Source organism: Danio aesculapii, chromosome 18 (assembly GCF_903798145.1).
Source record: "Danio aesculapii chromosome 18, fDanAes4.1, whole genome shotgun sequence".
NCBI classification, from domain to species: domain Eukaryota; kingdom Metazoa; phylum Chordata; class Actinopteri; order Cypriniformes; family Danionidae; genus Danio; species Danio aesculapii.
In genome coordinates, this window is record NC_079452.1 from 24635633 (window position 1) to 24654411 (window position 18779).

Here is an 18779-nt window from a genome sequence, read left to right on the forward strand (position 1 = left end):
TTATCCTCCTTACACTGGCTGCCTGTTAAGTTTCGTATTGAATTTAAAATATTGCTTCTTACATATAAAGCTCTAAATAATCTAGCTCCTGCTTATCTAACCAATCTTCTGTCTCGCTACAATCCAACTCGCTCTTTAAGATCTCAAAACTCAGGACTTCTGGTAGTACCTAGAATAGCAAAGTCGAGTAAAGGAGGTCGAGCCTTCTCATTTATAGCTCCTAAACTCTGGAATAGCCTTCCTGATAACGTCCGAGGCTCAGACACACTCTCCCAATTCAAAACTAGATTAAAGACCTATCTGTTCAGTAAAGCATACACTTAGTGCACCACTTAGGGGGCTTCCACACAGGTTATGCATCTTGCTGATATACACTGTGAACATCAGCTACGCTAATTATTTTCTTTATTCTCCATTTCCACCTGGGGATACTCTTCCCGAGGCCCTCAGACTATGCAGAGTCACTGATTCGATCCAAGACCAACGACGAGATGATCCCAAGGTTTCCATATCCTGGACCTGGCCGAATCCTGAACAACTACTGCGATGGTCATGGAAGAGTGGAGAACATGAGACTGTTTCCTATGACGCTCCAGAGACAGACGAGTCTTCGCTGAGGCCAGCTTCCAGCCTCCGCCACTGAGACTGCAGCTCTGCACAAGACGTTTGGCCAGCGGAGAAATTAAAATGGTCGTGCCCAACTGAGCCTGGTTTCTCTCAAGGTTTTTTTTCTTCACTTCCGCCTTTAGTGAAGTTTTTTTTCCCTCTCCGCTGTCGCCACTGGCTTGCATGGTTCAGGATCTGTAGAGCTGCGCATCGTTGGATTTGCTCTTCAATATTTGGACTCTCAGTAGTGATTATTAAACCACACTGAACTGAGCTAAACTGAACTGAACTTAAACACTACAAACTGAACTACACTGTTCCTATTTACTATGACCTTTTATGTGAAGCTGCTTTGACACAATCTACATTGTATAAGCGCTATACAAATAAAGGTGAATTGAATTGAATTGAACACTACCTGACAAAAGTCTTCACAGTAACATTATACTGTATATTATTCCATTTTTTTATACCTTATAGCCTACTGAGGAAAAAAGTGTGTACATATGTAAACCTGCATGGACCACGTAACTAATCTGAATTTGCATGTAATCTGAACTAATCTGAATTTGCATCTGTATGGACATCAATACAATGTACATTGTTTTTTTTGTCATAAATCATATTGAGGTAAAGTTGGTTTTATATTTATACATTTGGACTTTCTCTTTAATAATATAATTTCAGAAAAATATTCTTTGCAAATTTTGAATAGTGAAATCATATTAGCAGCCAAAGACTATCAAAGTACAACATTGTTCACAGTCAAATAAACAGTGCTAATGTTGTTTTCAACTCAAACTTAGATGAAATTTCAGACCCAATATTCAAAGTCCCTGCTGAAAAACCCAGCTTAAACCAGCCTAGGCTGGTTGACCGGTTTAGCTGGTTGACCAGCCTGGTTTTAGAGGGGTTTTGGCCATTTCCAGGCTGGTCTTAGCTGGTCAGGCTGAAAAGTGACCAGCTAAATCCAGCTAAAACCAGCTTGACCAGCCTGGTTTAAGCTGGACATAGCTGGTATTGGCTGGTCATTGACCAGCTAGGACCAGGCTGGAAATGGCTGGAAACCAGCCTGGAAATGGCCAAAAGCCCTCTAAAACCAGGCTGGTCAACTAGCTAAAACCAGCTTAGGCTGGTTTAAGCTGTTTTTTTCAGCATGGTAAACAATATAGGGACCATGTCACAGTTGTCACTGAAGGAATGTGCCAATATAAAACCAACAATCTATATTATTTATAATTATACTGTGGCATTCTCGATAAAACAGTGGTATTTTATCGTGAGAATTACAAAGAATGTACCTGACACTATTTAATTGGGGACTACATGTAATTGTTTTGAAAAACAAACAAACAAACAAACAAACAAACATAATAGTTGTATTAAACTCCTCTTAACTTTTACTACTACTACTACTAATACCTCTACTAATGTTATTATTATTATTATTATTATTATTATTATTATTATTATTAATATTAATAATAATAATACAATTCCATCAGTGATTTATGATAAATACTGTAGATTGTTGTGTTTCAGTTTTGTTTTATCGTTTCATGCTGCAGACATTTTCTTATAAATCATTCGAGAATAAAACAAGTTACTCACCTTGTACCAGTTTAATTTAGTATTTTATCCAAAGTAGCGTTAGTTCGTTTGCTGTTTATCGCGTCGTCGCGCCTCGATGACGTCATATAAACGCGTAAACGTGTTGCATAAAAAGCAACAAAAATGCTTTATTTTTAATTCTGTTTTTGAGACAAAGTCCACTTATGAATCGGGATGTTTAAATCATTTTGTTAGCGCCTTAAAACCTAAAGTTTCAGCTCGCATTAGCTTTAGCATCTCTGCAATGGATGAAAACATCTAGCATACGGTTTCATAATAAGACTCTTATTTTTATACATATATAGCCTACTGATAATGTTCTGTACAGAGTTAATACTGTCTAAATGACTTCTAAATAATCACACATAGGCCATATATCAGCAATAGAAGGTTTATTATTCATTTTGCCATCATCATAAATATGCTATGCACAAACAAAATGCTATACGAGACCATATTACCATTATGAATTAATTATAGCAGTAGTACTTCAGAATTCCTTCACAATACAATTATGAGCACCTGCAAAGAGTTTCAGCAGGTCACAGACACAATATTTCAAAGAAAAAACATTTGATTATGCACTTTGATAAATACAAAAAGTAGATATTACAAATCTATACAAAAATAAAATCAGGCACATGGGAAAAAATGTGCATATTAAAAAGCCGCTGCGTATTTACATGTGGATCACATTTTGGGATCATAGTCAATTAGAAAACAGCTTCAGTGTATGTCGTCAGGCAGATGAATCTGCATTAAGCTTATGAAGACAGAAGGCATTGCTTTGATAGACTGGCACAAAAGCAGCTAAACAGGCACTCTTCATCCTGATCTGTGCTTTACCGCAGTATATTTAGAAGCACAAATACATTATCAGCATCAGCATTCCAGTTTTGAAAGGACAAGCCCATGCAAGTGTGCATCTGATATGCATATATGCACAATTTATGACAAAATTACCCAATTATTGAAGTTCTTTAACAAATATTTAGCAAGTGCTGTTTAACAGAGTTGTTTAACAGAGTAAGCAGATTATTTTGCTTGTTTTAAAGAAATCCTCATTTAATTTTGACTCATTTTTTCAGTAAACAAGACAATGTGTTTCACTTGCCTACAAAATGCTTCTTGATTTCAGAAGTTTGAGATATTTGGACTAGAAACAAGACAATAACTCTAATAGTAAGTAATAATAGCATATTTTGCAGTGTACTTGCATCACAACGCACCGAATGCTTTGACCTGCGTACAAGCATCTCTAATATTCAGCGTCTCGACCTGCTGGCCAGTTTTCCTGGATTTCAGGAACATAAAGACGATCTTTGGTTTTTTGATCATGATGAGGAGGTCTGTATCTCGAACCCAGGCTGTGGCGTGACCCGAAGCAGACACCGCTTGTGTTTCATGGTCAGCCCATACTCTGGGGTCATATCCAGCATTTCTCCTGGCATCCCGGTGAACTTTAACCTTTGCAGCAGGATGGCCAGGAACAGGAAGACTTCAGCGCGTCCGATAGACTCCCCAATGCAGCGGCGCTTTCCCAAACCGAAAACCAACACCTTCTCGCCTTCCACCTTGTTCAGTTCTGTACCATCCGCAGTGAGGAACCGGTCAGGAATAAAAGATGAAGGATCCTTCCACAGTTCTCTGCAAACACAAATAACAGGTTCAGCTTGGTTTACCTCACATATAAATGTACAGTAATATAAATATACAGTAATTTATAGTAAACACTAGGGATTCATGATACATTGATGGCCATGTCAATATTAGCTGATGAATGCTATATTTAATATTATCATCGTCGCTCCAAAAACAAAATTAAGTGGACATCTTTCTTTATTCTGATCAATTTTGTGTTATTTCAGCTGCTTAAAACATTTTCCGGGTGACATGGTGGCTCAGTAGGTAGCACTGTTGCCTCACAGCAAGAAGGTCACTAGTTCGAGTTCCGGGCTGGGGCAGTTGGCATTTCTGTGTGGAGTTTGCATGTGGGTTTCCCCCACAGTCCAAACACATGCGCTATAGGGGAATTGATTAACTAAATTGGCAGTAGTTGTGAATGCAAGCATATATGGGTGTTTCCCAGTACTGGGTTGCAGCTGGAAGGGCATCCGCTGTGTAAAAAATATGCTGCAATATTTGGCGGTTCATTCCACTGTGGTGACCCCTGATTAATGAAGGGAATAGGCCGAAAAGAAAATGAATGAACAAAAAACATTTTCCATGCTTGCTGCATGCATCTGTTTTTCATATAAATTTACAGACATTTAAAAAATTTTTATTGGTCATTGAATTTGCTGCTTTATTTATGCATTTTTTTCTGCCAGGCAAAAGAACCACATGAAAAAATACTATAGTAATCTATAGTAAATACTAGGCATGCATTATATATTGGTGGCTATATCAATATCGGCTGCTAAATAATAGTAATAACAACAACAACAACAGCATCAACAACAACAATAATAATAATAAATATTGTATTCACTCTCAGAAGAAGCTGTCACAGGGGCAGTACCTTTTCAAAAGATACATATTTGTACCCAAAGAGTCCACAGTGGTAACTCAAAGGTATTTTTAGGTACATTTGGGCACTTAAATGCACCTTTAAGGTACCACAGTGGACTCTTTGGGTACAAATATGTCATTTTGAAAGGTACTGCCCCAGTACCTTTCCTGTACCTTTATTTCTGAGAGTGTATGGTGCTCTTTTCTTAAACTCAAACTGCTACAATATATGCAAACAAAATAAGAATGCAAAGCCAAAATTACCAATTTGCATAATCAGATCTCACTAATAAATCACACCTCAATGAAAACAATAAATAAGCAACGTCACAAAATGCATAATAAAAAAGACTGTAAATCACAAATGAAATGCTTTACTAAAAATGTCTTAAATGCTATATTTAATATTGTTATCGGTTTAATAAGCTGGCCAATGATGTATTATTTCTTCTGGTATAACCATTTTACATGCTTGCTGCATGCATCTTTTTCAGTGGCTTTATTGCTTTGTTGTTGTTGTTTTCAGGCAATAGATTTCCTTTATTTAAAAGAAAGTTAGCCATAGAAATGAATAGTTAATTAATTAAATTCAGAGTTTATTTATATTTATCAGCCTATATATCAGATATCAGCCTCTAAATCTAAAGAATCATCGGCTATTGGTATCAGTCACAAATCAAATATCTCTTCATCCATAGTAAACACTGTAGTGTTTTTGAACAATGCTGTAGTAAAGTGTATTAAATATACCATAAATGTTATGGTTTTTACAACACTTTGTTAATGAATGCTCCAGCATACTGTAGTTTAACTATAGTGAACAGATAAATTATAATACATACTGTAACATAATACAGCTGTACTACAGTAAACTGTGGAGTGTTGTAATATAATATACCCTATAGAAAACTACAGCATTGGATCATTTGTTTATATTAGTACAGTTGTTGTGTTGCCATAGCAACTGTAGAATCATCAAAACAAATCAATTACTATAGTTGTTGTGTTACCATAGCAACTGTAGAATCACCACAACAAATCGATTATTATAGTTGTGTTATCATAGCAACTGTAGAATCACCACAACAGATCAATTACTGTAGTCGTTGTGTTACCATAGCAACTGTAGAATCACAACAGATCAATTACTATAGTTGCTGTGTTACCATAGAAACTGTAGAATCACCACAACAGATTAATTACTATAGTTGTGTTACCCTAGCAACTGTAGAATCATCAAAACAAATCAATTACTATAGTTGTTGTGTTACCATAGCAACTGTAGAATCACCACAACAAATCGATTATTATAGTTGTGTTATCATAGCAACTGTAGAATCACCACAACAGATCAATTACTGTAGTCGTTGTGTTACCATAGCAACTGTAGAATCACAACAGATCAATTACTATAGTTGCTGTGTTACCATAGAAACTGTAGAATCACCACAACAGATTAATTACTATAGTTGTGTTACCCTAGCAACTGTAGAATCACCACAACAAATCGATTATTATAGTTGTGTTATCATAGCAACTGTAGAATCACCACGACAGATTAGTTCAAGTACTAAACTACGATATGGTTACTTAGAGACTATAGTATGTAAGTACAGTATTTTTTTAAAGTGTTGAGAAAGCATTGCCAATTAGACTAGCTTATTAATGCGAAACTTACGGGTCATGGTTGACTTGCCACTGGTTTACGAACACACAGGTGTCTTTGGGAATAAAATAGCCATTGAGTGACGTGTCTTTGGATGTGCTGAAAGAGAAAAGCGCAGCTCATGTAAACACTACAATTGGATTCTGCTGTGGTGTTCTTTCTTCACCAATGTGTTTTAAACTCACCAGTGAGGAATGGTGAAGGGAAGGAAGGATGAATGACGGAAGATCTCCAGAATGAAGGACTCCAGAAGCGGCAGGTTCGCCCTGTCCGATAAAAGTGGTGTACGATCCTTCCCGATCTTTTCATCTAGAAGAGATTTTTTATATCGGTCAGATTTGACATTCAATTTGGAGTTTAATTGTATTGCATTAATTATTGTTCCAAAGCTGTTTCACAAAGTGTGCATGTTATGAATATACAATATCAAAACCGAAAGCAGAAACCCTCCAGGACTGAGTTTGGACGCCCCTGGATTAGACAGACTTCACATGTGTAGTCATTCATTCTGTGTATTTGATGACTGTGGTCTAGTTTTGGACTATTCGATTGTCACTATTAGATTTCAGACTGTTCAACTATTCATTTTCATTGTGATTTTCAGTGTTTCTGGCTGGTGTCCTGCAGATTTTAGCTCCAACTTGCCTCAACACACCTGCTAGGATGTGTCTAGAAAGCCTAGTAAGAGCTTGATTAGCTAGCCCAGGTGTGTCTGATTGGGTTGGAACTAAACTTTGCAGGACACCGACCCTCCAGGACCGAGTTTGGACACCCCTGGTCTAATCTGTCTGTTTGATGCATTTTAGATTATTCTTAGACGTCTATTAGATTTTCACTGACAGACCAAATTTAGCCTATGTGTAGATGTCTATTAGATCTTTATTAAACACAAAACTGCTTGGTGGGTATTGCTGCAGAAAAAGATCAATTATTGTCATGTTTTGGGCTGTACTGATTCTATATATATTTCTATATACTACCAAAAGGTATGACAGATCAAGCATAAGAGAGAAAAACAACTGAGAAACAAAATGTATTTGTGGCCAAACTGAAGCAGGATTTCCAGAGCAAGAACCTTGACAAAATTCATGTCTGTTTTTATCATTCTGCTCAAGATTAATACTCATTATAGGTATCATTTACAACCTATTAAATTCAGTTTGTCAAAATATTACACCCTTTCCCTGCTTATTAAGTCATTCTCTATATGATTTAGCAGCTCTCATGTTTTCCCCTTGGTTTAGACTGCATAAATAGGCAGAACAGTGTATTTTAGTCGTACATTAACCATGCAAACCCACAAAACAATACTAGAGTCATTTATAGTAGTGTTTTTCAGCTATACTATAGCAAATAAAGTACTTAAATTAATGTGTTGTGGTCTATAGTGGTAACACAACGATTATAGTAATAAACTATTTACTTTTACTGTAATATTTTATACATTTCCTCATGGAAACAAAATACTACAGTAATTAACAGTAAAAAGATAGGGTTTTTGAACCATACTATGGTAAAGTACTTGAATTAACCTGCTGATTTGTTTCTAGTAATAGAAACAAATGAGCCAATTTAGTTTTCAATACACCACAGATTACAGTTATGAAAATGAAAGCATACTACTGTCATAAATACTGCAGTCTGCTATCAGTTCACTATAGTTAATACCACACTACGCTACAACACACATCAACAAAGAGTTGTGAATTACTATAATATATACAGCATAATACACTTCACTATAGTAGGGTTCATAAACACTATGAAATACTATAGTATTTTTAATGCTGTTGTTTACATCTGAATATCACCAGTGACCAGTGATCGTGGTGACGTATACTGGTCAAAGTGAGTTCACATTTGTAGTACCTACTGGAGTAGTATCTGATTTCAAACACAACTCTTCATAAGCTGATTTAAGAGTGTTTAAAGGGACAGTTCACCCAAACATGAAAATGTACTCACTATTTACTCAGCCTCAAGTGGTTTCAATCATTTATGAGTCTCTTTTTTGATGTTGAACACAAAAGATAAGTTAGATACATAAGATACTTTGAAAAATGATACTTTGAAAAATGTTAGAAACCTGTAACCATTGACTTCCATAGTAGGAAGCACAAATGGAAGTCAATGGTTACCGATTTTGAGCATTTTCTGCGTTCAATAGAAGAAAGAAACTCTAACAGGTTTGTGCTGATTATAAATAAATGATGACAGAGTGTTTAGTTTGGGTTGAGCTGTGCCTTTAATTAGTTAGGGCTGGAGTAGATTTGGATGTAAACATATACTCACCCAATTCTCTTTGCAGTCGCTCCTGGACCTCTGGGTAGTGCACTAGATAGACAATAGCCCAGGACAGAGCTGTGCTGATAGTGTCGAAACCTGGCAATAACCACACACACCATCAACATCAGGTTAATTAACTATTAAATTACGGTATATCACATCATTCCTTCCCCCAATTATTTGTACTTTCATTTATCATTATAATTATTTATTTATTTTTCTTCTTCTCTATCATTCTTTATCACTTTCTCTTTGTAATCTTTGCTCTGTTTGTCTAACTTTATATACTATAACTACTATAAACTATATATAGATATTTCTTCTTTTATTTTTCTCCCTATTAATTCATTATTTTATTCAATTTTTCATCTTCTCTGTAATTATCTATACATCTGTAATTATTCATTTAATTAGTTTAATGTAAAATTAATTAATCACATCCAAAATAAAAGTTTGTTTTGACATAAGATATATGTGTGTGTGTTTGTGTGTGTGTGTGTGTGTGTGTGTGTGTGTGTGTGTGTGTGTGTGTGAGTGTGTGTTAAATATTTATTATGTATATGCAATTCAGAAACATAAAAACAAAACTATACAATTGTTTTTGCATAGATATTAATTTTTTATATAATTTATACCTCATATTTTATACATATTACATATAAGATTATATATTATTACATTACATACATATTTTATACATTATACACATATTTATTATATCTAAAAATTAATATATGCATGTATGTGTGTATTTAAATCTACAAAACAAATATTAAAAGTAAATCCAAACTTTAGTTTTAGATGTGATTAACCCCAATTATACTTTACCCAGCACTAATATACAATATAAAGTTTTTATACAATTTTTAGAAAGTGAAATATAATAAAAATAGTCAAACACACCCTTCAGTATCATTCAGACATCAGAATTAGGGAATGAATATGTAGCTTTCTCCTGTTCATTGTCAAACCTGCTGTATTTACTTAGTCTTTATTAAAAAAGCAAATTAAAAAAGAAAATAACCATGAGATTCACACCAAAAACAAACAAACAAACAAACAAACAAACAAACAAACAAACAATAAACAGTACTTTGTCTTCGTTGAAAAGTTTAATAATAATAATAATAATAATAATAATAATAATATTAACATTAATAATAATAATAATATTAACATTAATAATAATAATAATAATAATAATAATAATAATAACATTAATAATAATATTAATAATAATAATAATAATAACATTAATAATAATAATAATATTAATAATAATAATAATAATATTAACATTAATAATAATAATAATAATAATAATAATAACATTGATAATAATAATAATATAAATATTAATATTAATATTAATATTAATATTAATATTAATAATATTAACATTAATAATAATAATAATAATAATAATAATAACCTTAATAATAATAATAATAATAATAATAATGTTAATAATAATATTAACATCAATAATAATAATAATAATAATAATATTAATAATAATAATATTAACATTAATAATAATAATAATAATAATAATAATAATAATAATAATGATATTAATAATAATAACAATGAAAACTCAATAATAATAAATAAATAAACAATTAAGGAATTTATCATCAGATTAACTCTTATATATTATAATTTTATAATTTATTAAATTATAAATAAAAATATAATATAAAATAAATAAATATAAACAACGAAAGACACACTTCAGTATTAACCCAGACATCTTAATTAATACGTTTTCCCACTACTCACCGGCTCCGAACAGGTCATTGACGATTCCTACGATCTTCTCATCGGACACTTGCAGGTTGGAGTTTTCGTCCAGTTTTCGGTCTTCGCAGAGGTTGATGAGAGAGTCGGTGATGTCTCTGATGTTGTCCTGGAAAATATTTAACAGACAATGAGCTACAAACAGCCACATGACACAGGGAAAACATGCAATATTATTGTTGAGTATTGCAATATTACCTTTCCCTAACAGAGAAATATTATTTTTAATGATCTATTTTTAAAATCATTTATTCATGTGATGATCAAACTAGAATAAATAGATAATATATATGCTTTCTGATCTACACTGTGATTCGCTGACTTTAAATAAAACTCAGTGCCTTAAATAAATAATTTTAAATTATTCAAATGGTATGTTTTATTGTGTTGGTTTTATAGTTTAATGCAAATTTGTCTTTAGTTGGTTGTGGTACTGATGTCTTTTGTTGTGGTTTAGTCTCAACTTGTCTTTTTGTTTGGTTTTGTTCTTGTTTCTATTGTTTTATTTTAATTTAATTTTTTTTGGTATTGGTTTTGATGATGAATTAATCTAAACTTGTCATTTAATTTGTTGGACCCCACGAATGTAGTGGCTAATGAGGATCTAAATAAACTATAAAAATAAAAACTGTTAATATTAAAATTACTATTAACTTAAATATTAAATTAAGTCAACTCTTCCAAGTTACAGCAGGTGTACTCTTTTTTTAAGTTAAGTCAAATTGTCGCTTGATGGATTTAAAGTGAGAGGATGTGAGTAACTAATTACAGAATTTACATTGTCGCCTCTAGCTTGCATGGTTTGGGATCGGTACAGCTGCGCATGGTTGGATTTGCTCTTCAGTGTTTGGACTTTCAGTAGTGATTATTAAACCACACTGAACTGAGCTCAACTGAACTGAACTTAAACACTACAAACTGAACTACACTGTTCCTATTTACTATGATCCTCTATGTAAAGCTGCTTTGACACAATCTACATTGTAAAAGCGCTATACAAATAAAGGTGAATTGAATTGAATTGAATTTTTGGGTGAATTAAAGTTTTAACAAAACACTCCACATTTTAATAAGCTCATTTTAAAGTTCCTCTAGAGTTAAACAGTTGAGCTTTTCATTATTGAATTTATTCAGCTCCAATCCTGACTGAAGCAGTTTTAGCTTAGCTTAGCATAGATAATTGAATCGGATTAGACCATTAGCATCTCGCTCAAAAAAAGTTAAAAGTGTTTAGATAACTTTCCTATTCAAAGCTTGAGGAGTTAGAAAAGTCAAGCTTTAAATTGAAAAATCATCAAAACTCTTTGATAATCATTTTTGAGCGAGATGCTAATGGTCTAATCTGATTAAATTAATTATGCTAAGCTAAGCTAAAAGCCAAAAGCCAGAGGGCACTTTTGCAGAAACCCCCCAAAATAAAAAAATAGTGGTTGCTTAATAAACAGACGATTATGGAAGAGTCTAATTTTTGAATTTTTTGATTGAAATGCTAATGGTCTAATCCGATTCAATGATCTATGCTAAGCTAAGCTAAAAATGCACCTGAATAAATTCAAAACTCAACAACTCAACTTTAGGAGAGCTGAAAAATGTGAATATTTCCAAAAAGTGGAATGCTCCTTTTATACTATAAGCTCACACACAAAAGTAACCGCACCTTATCGAAAGTATCGTAATGCTCCAGCACCAGCCTCTTCATGAATTTACTGAAGCGCTCGTTGATTTCCAGGAACTTCTTCATCGTCGTGCTCGGCAGAATGCGCAGGAAAGGGATGAAATCGGCAGGGTTTCCGCTGCCCACGATCTTCCCAAACTCATCGCTCATATTGACCAATCGCACCAGTTCATCATCATCGTGGCTGTGTCGGCGTCCGAAACAGATCCCGCAGATTACGTTAGCTACGGATACTACGATATGGCGAAACGGATCAAAACTTCCATCGGCTTTCATAACAGAGTGAAGCCTCTGGACCAAATATAAACCCTCATTACTGATGTGCTCCTCTAGGGCGCAGGAATATTTGGGACTTTTTCCTTGCACTGTTGAAAATGTCCGCAGTGCATTGAGCGCCAGTTTTCGGCGTGCTCTCCAGACTCCGACTTGATCCGTGCTGAACGCCAGACTCTTTCCATCACTGATAAACTTGGCGCTATACAAATCTGGACGTCCGGCGAACTCGTCGCCCTGTTTTAGGAGCGCCTGTCGGATCACATCATTACCGCTGAGCACGACTACAGGACGCATGCCGATCTGGACCTGGAAAACCGGGCCATAGCACTTACTCATGGCTGTCAGACTCAAATGGGGGTTGTTTCCGATTTCCAGGACATTTCCGATAATTGGCAGAGGCTTCGGGCCGGGAAGCTTCTGTAGGCCGTCTGGGATTTTTGTGCGATTTAGGCGCATGAGCATATACACTAAACATATGGATATAATGGCCACCAGACTCTCAGACACAGAAATCGGACCCAATATTGGAAGAATAGTCAGAGCCATTGCTGAATTGATAACCTGTTTAGAGAAAAGCAGACATAAATAAGGTGTTAATAAGGCAAATTGTGTAGTTAAATATATAAGGGATTGAAGATATAATTGAATATTCAAATATATATTCAGTAATAAAATAAATAAGGAATAAAGTACATCCAGGTGGTTGTTATTAAAGATTATTACATGGCTGTGTGGAATACTCGATTGTGAATGGTCAGTTGTGACATACCAAGGTATGTTATTCACAGATAACAACCACTGAATAACACAGACTCAGATTCACGTTATATATTAAAATTCATATACACATATACATTTATATGTATCGGCTTGTCTGCCATGCCTGTTTTGGAATGTTTGATGCCATCTAGTGTCTGACTAATGCACAGGTTAGTTTATACTCCATCAGCTGTTTTCATTTCTGTCAGCTTTGCATTTTATTTAAGATTTAATCAACTATTAAAACTCAGAACAATGCTTTGTGTCTATTTTTTGTGTTTTGTGGCCAGTAGCCATTAATAACTGTGATAAAGTACATCCAGGTGGTTGTTATTGAAGATTATTACACGGCTTTATGTGGAATACTTGATTCTGATTGGTCAGTTGTGACATACTAAGGTATGTTATTTACAGATAACAACCAATGAATAACATCCTGACTCATCCGGGAAGCGAGTATCAAGTTACATGTTCAAATCTGTTCATGCATACATGTTTATATCTATCTGCTTTTCTGCCATGCTGCTGTTTTGACTGTTTGGTGCCATCTAGTGCCTGAATAGTGCGCAGGTTAGTGTATACTCCATCAGCTGTTTTAGTGTCTGTCAGCTTTGTGATTTTGACTGTTTGGCGCCATCTTGTGACTGAATAATGCACAGGTTAGTGTATACTCCATCAGCTGTTTTAGTTTCTGTCACCTTTGTGTTTTTGACTGTTTGTCTCCATCTAGTGTCTGAATCATGCGCAGGTTAGTGTATACTCCATCAGCTGTTTCTGTCAGCTTTGTGTTTTTGACAGTTTGGCGCCATCTTTTGACTGAATAATGCACAGGTTAGTGTATACTCCATCAGCTGTTTTAGTTTCTGTCAGCTTTGTGTTTCTGACTGTTTGTCTCCATCTAGTGTCTGAATCATGCGCAGGTTAGTGTATACTCCATCAGCTGTTTTTGCTTCTGTCAGCTTTGCATTCAAGTAAAGATTTAATAAACTTTCAATAAACTGCTGTATGGAATACTTAATTCTGATTGGTCATACTAATGTATGTTATTCCCAGATAACAACCTCTGAATAATACAGACTCATCCAGGATATGCATTCACATTTATATGTATCTGCTTGTCTGCCACACTGCATTTTGGACTGTTTGGCGCCATCTAGTGTCTGAATAATGCTCAGGTTAATGTATACTCCATCAGCTGTATCAATTTCTGTCAGCTTTGCATTTATTTAACGAATGAATAAACTATTACGGTTCAGAACAATGTTTGTGTCTAATTCCAATGTTTTGTGGCCGGAAGCAGTGCATTAAGTGGGGTAAAGCACATCCAGGATGGTTGTTTTCACAAACAATTTGTAATAAATGCAGTTATAACTAATAAAATTAAGTTTTTTTTATTTTATTTGAACATATAATTATAAAATGGCTATTTCTCACTGTTGATTTTGAATTAATAATGTTTCCTAATGTTTAATGTAAAGTGCTACCTGTTATATTTTATAATTATTTTAGAATTTAATTTAGTTGAAACATTTGTTTATTCTGAATGATAAATCAATACACTAAGTATTATCATTACTATACCTGTTAAAGTAATTTATTTTGCAGTCTATGGTGATATATAGTGATAATTCCGTATATCAAGATACAAACTTCAGCAATAAAATCGCAACAAGAACACTCGATGCCAGCAGAAGTCCAACAGTAACACTTCTTGGATGAACGATACTGAGAAAGGTGTGTCTTTCCGCAACCTGTCTGTCATTAATTCTGCACATGCATGAGTATTCATGCAACTAAATGCTATAAGTGTGCAGCTCAACTAGTGCACATTGGTTGGTTATTTGTATTGCAAAATTCATTAATGATAAACTACACATGGAGTGATTCGTCTCAAGGTCAGAGCACATGTCTGAGACACGCACACACCTGTATTCAGCAAGTGATACTCACACATGCATGCTGTGCAGCAACATAAAACCTACAGCCTATATATTACATTATTGCATTATTATTAATTATTTTGTCTGAATATGAATCATATGCATATATCAAATAACATGTTCAAGTATGATTTAAAAAAGTGGAAAAACAGTTAAGGGGTTAAAATGACCAAATGACGTATTCAATGCAACAAATAACTAACAATAACAACAACAACAACACTGAAAAAAATTATTCAAAGATGATTGCTTGGATTTACTCAATTTTTTTACGTTAAGTGGTTGTAAACAATTTATTTTGGTTGAATTTAAACAAACAAATTAAGTTGAACATCGCTCAATTTAATTTGTTTGTTTAAATTCAACACAAATAAATTGTTTGCAACAGTTTTGCATGCAACACTTTTTTCAGTGAACAATAATAATAATAATAATAATAATAATAATAATAATAATAATAATAAGAAGAAGAAGAAGAATAAGAAGAATAAATAAATAAATTAATAAATTAATTAATAAATAAATTATTCTAAAGTTTAGAAATATCTATTTACACAGGCACACACACACACTATACTCCACATAACTCCATATAAAAGCTGCAAATAGGCTTTTTGTACACTCTAACTGATGATGAACAGCAAAATTGTGCATTATTATATACTCTCATGGCTTTGCAGTCAAAAAGTCATTAGTATGGAATATATATATATATATATATATATATATATATATATATATATATATATATATATATATATATATTATACATTTTTTTCAGCTTTATAATTAGATTTAAAGTGACCATGCACACAATTCAAGCTGTACAACACTGTGCAAAACATGTAGGAAAAAGGTCAAGAAAGTTCATAAAGCACCTGCACAATGATCACATCTTCAATATAAGAGAAAACCACTGACATCAGACTTACCCAGAGCGATCGAGTGGATACTTTTCAGTTCTCAGCTGAATCTATCCAGGGTCAATTAGCTCCAGACGAGTGCTGCACTAGTCCAGCGGTAAATCTTTTATAGCGCAGAGCTCGCCGTGATTGGCTGTCCTCCGCGTGACGTCACCGAGCGCTGAAGGCTTTGATGCGGAGAAGCGCTGAGATTTTATTACAGGCTGATCGATGGCACTGAGTAAACTCCCAGAGTAATTACACACACTCACCTCACACATATCTAAACTGTGTGACGGAGACTGATGTGTGTTACACACGCACACACAGGGTAAAAAAAGACTGTATAAAAGTCATGAATAAAAAATATATATATTTATAAGGCGCAGCACGATCGCCTCACAGCAAGAAGGTCGCAGGTTCGAGCTGGGTCAGTTGATATTTGTGTGTGAAGTTTGCATGGAGTGGGTTTCCCCCGGGTGCTCCCCACAAACACATGCGTTTTATAGGGAAATTGATTAACTAAACTGGCCGTAGTGTATGAGTGTGTGAGAATGAGAGTGAATGGGTGTTTCCCAGTACTGGGTTGCGGCTGGAAGGGCATCTGCTGCGCAAAACATATTCTGTATAAGTTAGCAGTTTATTCCGCAGTGGTGTTGACCCCTGATTAAAGCTACTAAGCTGAAAAGAAAATGAATGAATGAATTAAAATAATATATTATCGATCGATAATGTAATTTAATTCTAATATACTCAGTTTTATGCTAATATTTATGTAATATCATTAAAAATATGTCAATATTTAACCCAAATGCAACATTTATATTTATACAGCACTAATATTTTAACGTGCATTTCAAACTAAATTTGCAATATGCAAACAAATATAAATAAACATAAATAAATAAATGAGAAACCTAAATAGGCTTTATAATTAAGCAGAAGCGGGTTTGTCCGTGTTTTTGATGTTATGTAATAATGTTAATATTTTACAGAACAGTTTGTAGACAAACGGGACGTGCTTATACTGAGAAATAAATCTCCCATTTGATCACAACTCTTAAAAACACACACACACACAGCACTATACAACAAACTCAATGCACATAATTATCATGTGAGGGAAAAAATAAGGCCAATAAAATCAGAATATATAAATCATGAAAAGTTAAACAGCATGCTCGAGATGTTTATTTATCTTTTAAAGCTGTCTAAGCTAAAGTGCCATAAATCAGCGTGATGGTTTAGGCAATTATGTGAACTAAATAAATTGTTTGTTGCAACACATCCGATAATTGCCTGCATGTTTGAGTCTCTGCTGATCTGGCACGCGCTCATAACTCATTAAGCAACAGGTAAAGCATCGCGTGCAAAGGTGTGTGTGTGTGCGTGCGTTTGTGAACCGCTGCTGCAGATTCCTTCACACATTTTTCATGCATCTCATTGACTGTCAACAGGAAGAGCTGGCAGAATGGGGTAAACGCGCGCGGCCGTGGGAGAGCGTGCATGTCAGCGGTTCGTGCATAAAAGCACAAGGGGTGTTAAAGCCGGAGTGTTTGTTCTGCGGTGGGTTTATGGGAAGAGTTCCTGCGACCTCAGACTGTTATCGCTGTTTGAAACACGCTACGATAAACTGATCAAACAGCATCGCGTGCGCGCACCTGTAGCGCGGGTTAAAGATTGGCCACGTTGCGTGAGCTGGAGGAGAAGTTCACTAGTTCTGCTCTGTTTACCCTCCTGTTAGGCTTTATATGTGGGACAATCTACTAGAAATGTACATTATATGTCCCTGAAATAAAAACATAAATACAGCGAATGCAATTATTACATCCTAAACATGTCTAAAATGGCCTGATGGTTGATTTCTGAGTTGTTCTGTAAAGAGTGTCATTCATTTGGTTCTCAGATCTTTGTTCTTTATTAAAAACACTTTACTAATGTACAAACCCTGTCATTGCCCTCAGCCCAATTGATCCTACAGCTTTAATAGTTTTGTAATGCTAAAAACTGTTATTTAGGGGAAAAACTGCAGAAATAGCAAGTTTAAGTTATTATTCACATCAATTAATGAAATTATAAACGATGGAAATTATGAATAAATTCTACAAATAAATACTACCAATATTTGTAATACAAATAAATTGTCCCCATGTATTGTAATACATGTCTCAGTGAATCACATTGATGTATTTCTGTAAATTACATGTAAGTTTTCAGTGTTTTCTGGGATATATATTTAGTGTATTTTGACCTGGTCAGCTATTTTTGGCTTACTTTAGGTCAAAATATACAACCTACAGATCTAATTTGACTTTAATTTTAGGCTCTATATAGAAGCAAACACCTATTTAATGAGAAATCAGTCTTGTGAACTCTTATGGTGCTCTAAATCTGCCAGTTTCAGACTGTTGAGTGACTCTTTTTTTGCATAGACAGTTTATGCATTCACTATGGTATGAACCGTTATGGGGGGGGGGGGGGGTGTTATTAAATGGATATTATTTTAATAATTAACATTATTATTTAAAATACGGATCAGAGTGAACTTTTTCTCAGATTCAGAGAGACCCCCCCCCCATACATCTTGTTTTGATGTTCTTCAGGGGGATCAAAACTTAATTAGGGGGGTCAATTCACCCCCCCCCCCAAACCCCCCTGTTATTGGTTGATTTTATGCTTGTTTTTGTGATTTATTTCAGGATGACAAGCTTAAAGGTCAGGCCCTGTCACATTTTTCATAAGTGAAA

General features: G+C 34.4%; 1 protein-coding gene across 1 annotated transcript; it reads right to left on the bottom strand.

Annotated features, from left to right (window-relative positions):
* Positions 1-2592: 2592 nt before the first annotated feature.
* Positions 2593-16130, bottom strand: LOC130245460 (cytochrome P450 1A1). Its single transcript, XM_056478148.1, has 7 exons — positions 16063-16130; positions 12138-12992; positions 10463-10589; positions 8687-8776; positions 6580-6703; positions 6407-6493; positions 2593-3864 (listed from the first exon to the last, which is right to left on the bottom strand). Exons 2-7 carry the CDS (start codon positions 12975-12977, stop codon positions 3552-3554), a joined length of 1581 nt encoding a protein of 526 aa, XP_056334123.1. The 5' UTR covers positions 12978-12992; positions 16063-16130; the 3' UTR covers positions 2593-3551.
* Between the last annotated feature and the right edge of the window lie 2649 nt (positions 16131-18779).

What these genes read in the sequence shown, in the direction of transcription:
- LOC130245460 (XM_056478148.1), bottom strand. Translation starts at nt 12,977, where the DNA reads ATGGCTCTGACTATTCTTCCAATATTGGGTCCGATTTCTGTGTCTGAG. An exon ending in ATTACGATACTTTCGATAAG is followed by an intron (nt 10,590 to 12,137) that starts GTGCGGTTACTT and finishes AATATTTTCCAG; the next exon opens with GACAACATCAGAGACATCAC. An exon ending in TGGCAAGTCAACCATGACCC is followed by an intron (nt 3,865 to 6,406) that starts GTAAGTTTCGCA and finishes TTGTGTTTGCAG; the next exon opens with AGAACTGTGGAAGGATCCTT.